This window comes from Alnus glutinosa, chromosome 1 (genome assembly GCF_958979055.1).
Source record: "Alnus glutinosa chromosome 1, dhAlnGlut1.1, whole genome shotgun sequence".
In the NCBI taxonomy this organism is placed as follows: domain Eukaryota; kingdom Viridiplantae; phylum Streptophyta; class Magnoliopsida; order Fagales; family Betulaceae; genus Alnus; species Alnus glutinosa.
In genome coordinates this window covers 9,284,425-9,290,442 of record NC_084886.1, presented here as the reverse complement: position 1 = coordinate 9,290,442, position 6,018 = coordinate 9,284,425, and the positions used below count along the sequence as shown (strand labels likewise).

Below are 6,018 nucleotides of genomic sequence, written 5' to 3'. Positions count from 1 at the left end.
CCAGCTTCCTCTTGCTATTTTACTCACCCTATCTCACACTGTTATTTCCTTCACCGCCATCGTCACCATACCCTTCTGACCCACCACCTCTGAGCTTGATGACACCAATCTTTCTCAGCAATTCAAAGCCTTTTCTCCTTCAAACTTTCCTCTCCCTTGTTGCGTCCGACAACTCGCAAACTGTTCCATTTTCCTTTCATTTCTTGCCATTCTTTTTTATGGGCTCTCTACGTTTTGTTTACCCGTTTTTTTTTTTTTTTTATCTCGCGCTCTCCTATCTCTCTGATCTCCTTTTCTGGGTTAACGGGGTCTAGGATTGGTGCTTCTGGTTGGTAATTTTATGGCGCTCTTGGTCTTCTTCTTGTTTGCGTAGTTTCCAGAAGTTGTAATCCAAACTGGGTTGATTTCCTCCTTTCATTATTTCGATTTTTCATCATCCACTGATTCAAACGCGTGCCGTTCCTACAATGCTGTCTCGGCAGCAAAACCCACCTGAGATTTCGCATTCTCTGCAGCAACAAATTGGTCTCAACGACAATAGCATGCAAAGAGACATGAGGTCCTTCTCCCTAAGGTGATTTCATTTTGCATATTAGTGGTCTTGACTTAGGCTTTTTTCTAGTCTTTCTGAATTTCTTTTCTTGCTATTAATGCACCAGTATTGCATGGTCTTCGATGTTGCACTTGATCACGTGCACTGCATTTTGTTGAACCGAATGCTCTTTCTTCAATGACATTGTGAATTTGTGTTCCTTATACGAAGAACATATATGGGTTTAGATTAATATTTCGTAATATCTCGAGAAGCTGATTGTTGAAAGAGTTCTAAATTCTGCTCCACATGCGATGTTTCCAATAAATGGGTAATTTAACGGAATCTTGTTCAATTGTTCTAATCCATTCATGTATCAGCTTCGGCATGTGTTTGAATTGCCATCTTTTTTCCTGTTTGGACTCTTTTTCCCGTGCAAATCCACTTCTTATGTGTGGTTTTTGTGTCAATAATATTTCTCCTATTATTAGCCTTTTTTCCTTCTTTTAAATTCTGATATGTCCTTCTCCTTTACTAGCTTTTTTCTTCTTCTTCTTTTTACTAATAACTGGTCTGTATTACAGACAGTATGTTCTTGCTTCTCGTGAAAAGGATATCCTTCGTAGCTGGCCATTTCCAAAGAAATATTTGCAAATCTGTTTCAAGCATGGTATCAGCAATGTGTTGCCGCCCCTTGAACCCCGTGATTCGACTATTCAATCACTTAGAGGATGTGCAACGTTCAAGTTTTCTGAACAAGATAATGAAAAGACTGATTCCTTTGACAATAAAATAGCAGATCCTGTTGGGCAGGAGAAGCTTATTAAAGGTGAGTGTGATGCATACTCTTATGAAGAACTATCAAAAGTTTCCTGCCAGGACTGCCATTTATCTCTTTCTAGCAATAGCTATAAGCTTGAAGAGAACAACCACCTTACTTCTGATATTCCTTCTGTTGATCAAAAGAACCGTAAATCACAGATTTCTTCCAAGAGGTTGAGGCATAAGCGAAAAGGGTATAAGGGGAAACGAAAGAAGCGGTCAATGGTGGATATTTTAGCTATAGCAAAGCATTGTAATATGGAGGATCTCCATAGAATTAACAGAATGTTGAGCTGTGGTTCAGCAAAACCTCCGGAACATGGGGGTGAACAAAATGGACGAATGGTCGATGTTGAGAATAATTGCAAATCTGAGCTGACTGATGAGTGCTTGGACTTGAAGTTTCAAGGAGATGATTGCGAGGCAGCAAATGTAAATATGTCGAGAGAAAAACAATGGGTACTAAAGTTCAAGTTCAGTGGATGCAAACCCAAATAATGAAACAGATACTAAAAAAATTTCGGCAGTATATATCAAGGTAAAATTTTTGGGTCTATAATGTATCTGCTATATACCATGGTTTGATTCTTAAGTTTTAAAGAGTTATTATTAAAGTATGTTGTGGGATTTAAATGCAAATAGATCTAAACTAGTAAGCATAAACAGTACTCTCTGAAAGAACTAAGTTTATAAGTAAAATTATAAACATCTTTTAGTGACTAGAATCTTCAATCATACATGTACTTGGTGCAGACTGATCAGTATTTAGTAGCACAACTCTATAATCTCCATGTTCTTCTATTTTCTTGTTTTTAAGTTTATTGCAGTATCCTGTTCCCTTTTGGGATCATAAGTTCAGCATATAATTTCTTTTCCCAATGTCCTCCTGAGTGTGTAAGAGAATTGTTTGCTTTAGTTTTCTGCATATATAAATGGTTTCAGTTTTATTTTTATTTTATCAGGAATACCATTAAATAATTGGGATACAAATTTTCATCATTTCAGGAGCTAGAAGTATGCCAATTGTCTGTCATGTCCCCATCACTACAACTGACAATTAAGTTATGCACACAAACACATAAGTTCAAACTGTCATATTACACACAATTTGATCGGAAGAAAAAAAGGAGAAGAAAAATAATTTACATATCATGTGTGCGGCTCTAAGTAAGATCTTTACTGTGGACAAAACGAGGAAATGATATGTTATTGTGGCCGATAGGTGTTGTATGTTTAAAAAGAGTGGAGAATTCATGGACTACTTTCTTCTTCACTGTGAGATTGTTGGGCCTTATGGGATTTTTTTTTTTTTTTTTCCCAGTCGATTCGGATTGTCTTAGGCTATGCCTAGATGAGTAGTCGACTTATATGCATGATGGTGGATTGCTAGTAGTGCTTGTGTGGAAGATGGTGTATTCATGTCTATTGTGGTGTCTATAGAGGGGAAAGAATGACGAGTTTTGAGGATCAGGGTAGGACTTTGGAAGAGATTAATGCTTTATTTTTTATACTTTGTATTTTTTGACAATTGCTTTTGCTTTCCCTTTGGTGATTAATTATCATGATTTCCTTGCTCTTTTTTTTTTTTTCCTTCTAGTTAAGTGTTCTCTCTTGTATATTTCATGTGTAGTAAAAGCGCTTTACGCTTTTAATAATATTTCGATTACTTACAAAAAAATAAAAAATAAAAAAAAAATAAAAAAAAAAATGTAGGAGATTGTAGGAGATTTGCTTAACATCCCTGGCCTCCCATATTTTTCTTTCCCGGAAAAGAAATAGATGAGAGACAAATGTATCTGCAAAAATAAAATCAACTATTTGAATGGGAAAACAATCACTCTCATGATGTTTTGGCAAGAATGTGTGCTATCAGTTATTTTCTTCTTCTTGTCTATCTATACCCCGCAATAATATTTCCAATATCAAAATCTTAAATCTGCTACATGCCCTACTAGGAAAGCCATAAAATCTTGAACTGTATAGTTTTCCCCATGTCACACATTGCAACTTCCAAACCCATGATCGATTTCACAAGCAAGCTAAGCGCAAGCCAATGAAGAGTGGATAAACATAACCAAATACATGAATCTTAGGCTTATGGTCTTCTGTAGTGCATATCTTGCGGTCTATATATAGTTTCTTTTATGATATTGCTATACATTTGAATGCTTTATCCTTTATGAGCTTCAATTCATCCATACATTTGATTGCTATTTCACCTTATCCGATCCACAGCTCCAAGCCTGAAGAACAATGCGGGGAAAGGGAATTAATTAAGCACCCACAGCGATGAACTTGCCATGCCAGCATTAATGTCATTGCATATAAGGAACCAAATGGATCTTTAGTTTTTTGTATGATAGGGATGGATGGATAGTATCAATGCATCTTTAGCCATTGATTTTTAACATTATGTGCTGAATACAGTAATTCTGTTTTCCACTATTTTATCCTCATTCCATCCTCCAAAAGCTGATGTGGCGTGGTCTTCCACATCTGGAGACCACGTCACATGATGTGGAAGACCACGCCACATCAGCTTTTGGAGGATGGAAGGGAGATAAAATGGCGGAGTTAGAACTACTCATGCCGAATAATACCAAGTTTTGTGGAAGAACCGGATTCCTTAACTAATCAAACTTCGATCATAGTGAGATTCATACTCAGTTCATTTGCTTTATCATAGGATAAGTGCACTTTCTTAAAGTACCAACCGAGTGTAGGCAACCCCTAATTTTATTTTCTTGGTTACGACAGGTCATTAATTTTTGTTAGTAGAAACTTAAAAAAGAAAAAGAAAAACGTTTGATGCAAAGAACGACTGGAATTCTTCTCCAACCATCACAATTGTTGCATAGGCTCGTTTGGTAACAAATAAAAAGATTAATGTTATATAATACTTTTTTATCCTACAATTATTTTATAATGTTGACGTGGCAACTCTAATTAATTATTGAATTAGTTTTTGTTAAAAAGAAAAAAACAAGAGTTGGTTTGAACTGCCATATCAACATTGTTAAATAATTGTGAGAGAAATATGTGGTTTATAGCAAATCTTTTTTTCTTTTTTATTTTTAACAATGACTAATCTAAGGGTTGGTTACGGGGGCGGAGCTAGTCTCAAGCTTGGGGGCGAAGCCCAAGATTTTCTCCAAAAAGAAAAAGGAAAAAATTAAAAATTAAAAATTTTACCCCTATTTTTTTTTTTTTAGTTTTGCCCCCTAAATTTTTTTTTCTTTTAATTTTGCCCTCAAAATCTCAAATGTAAGCTTGGCAATTCGGGTTTCCGGGTCGGGTTCGTGTCAACCCGACCGACCCGAATACACAATCAGGTCTAATACGAACCTGACCTGATTAATAATCGGGTTGAAACTTCAAACCCAAACACGACTATATTGTTAACCGAGTTACCCGAACATGGCCCGGGTAACCTGTTGTGACTTCGTCTTCGTCTTCATCTCAGGCTTCTCAGCGCTGCTCCTCGCCTCCTCCTCTTCTCAGTTTCTGCCCCATCTCAGCCTCACCACCACCACAGCACCACTACTTCACCAACTCACAAAACGACGTGGACTCCAGCGGTCTGACCCCCTCCTCTCCAATGCCCTAGATGATGACATTTCCACTTCCAAAGACAAAATCGACGAGCTCAACATCGTTGAAGAAGATTCACAGCAACAAGACGAATCAGAGGAAGAGGATGCGAAAGGCAACTGATTGGATCGGACTCGGGTTTCGAGTTATTTCTTCAACCATCTTAGCGGGGCCATCAGGAAGGCGTTCAACCAGCACTCGATCGATGAGTGGGACGACGATTGCTCAGGGTCTGAGGATCAGAGGAGGCATGAAAGTTATGAAACCTCAAACCACTTAAAGTTTGAAATGGCTGAAGGCGAGGAGGCGTGAAAGAAACTAAGATAGTGAATTGAAAAGAAAAGATGCGGCTGTAGGGTTTGTTTCGGAATTTATTTATTTTTTAAAAAAAACCAAAAAAAAAAAAAAAGGGTTATAATCATGTCTGGCGGGTTGATTATAACCGTGTCATAATATGACCCGAACCCGATTACTCCAAACCCAAACATGTATTTTCGTGTCGTGTTCGTACCGGGTTCACGAATTGTGTCAAAAATTATCAAGCTTACTACTCAAATGCAGACTTCGCCCCTAGTTGGTTAGGATTTATCATATTAACATTGTAAGATATTACTTCAACCAAAAACATGGTTTTTTTTTTTTTTTTTTTTTTTAATTTTTTCAAAAATAAAACACTTTTTAAATATAAATTCTACCAACAACAACAACAAAAAATCTTAAGACCATTATGTCACATCAAATAATTTTTTTAAATAAAAATAAAAAAGCACGAAATGTGCAATAAACAGGTATTAAACAATTGAGATAGTTTTTTTTTTTTTTTAAAGAAAAAATTGTGTTTGTAGGCTTTTTCCTACATAACTCTTGGCCAGATTTTTTTAAAAATCTATCACAAGTCTCACATATTTAAAGGTAAATTTGTTACTATTTTATACGGAGATGGACAAAAATTTTAAAAAAAAACATTATTGATTTATTAATTTCCTTATGCAAGCACTAAACAAATTTTTATTTTTGTTTTTGTTTTTGTTTTTTTAATAAATTGCCACGTTTCTTTTTGTGGTAAAAGTAGT

General features: G+C 36.1%; 1 protein-coding gene across 1 annotated transcript; it reads left to right on the top strand.

The window, feature by feature from the left end:
- On the top strand, positions 1–3,844 carry LOC133858699 (uncharacterized). Its single transcript, XM_062294171.1, has 3 exons — positions 1–574; positions 1,117–1,892; positions 3,590–3,844. The coding sequence occupies exons 1-2, from the start codon at positions 468–470 to the stop codon at positions 1,850–1,852; spliced, it is 843 nt and encodes a 280-aa protein (XP_062150155.1). The 5' UTR covers positions 1–467; the 3' UTR covers positions 1,853–1,892; positions 3,590–3,844.
- The last annotated feature ends 2,174 nt before the right edge of the window (positions 3,845–6,018 follow it).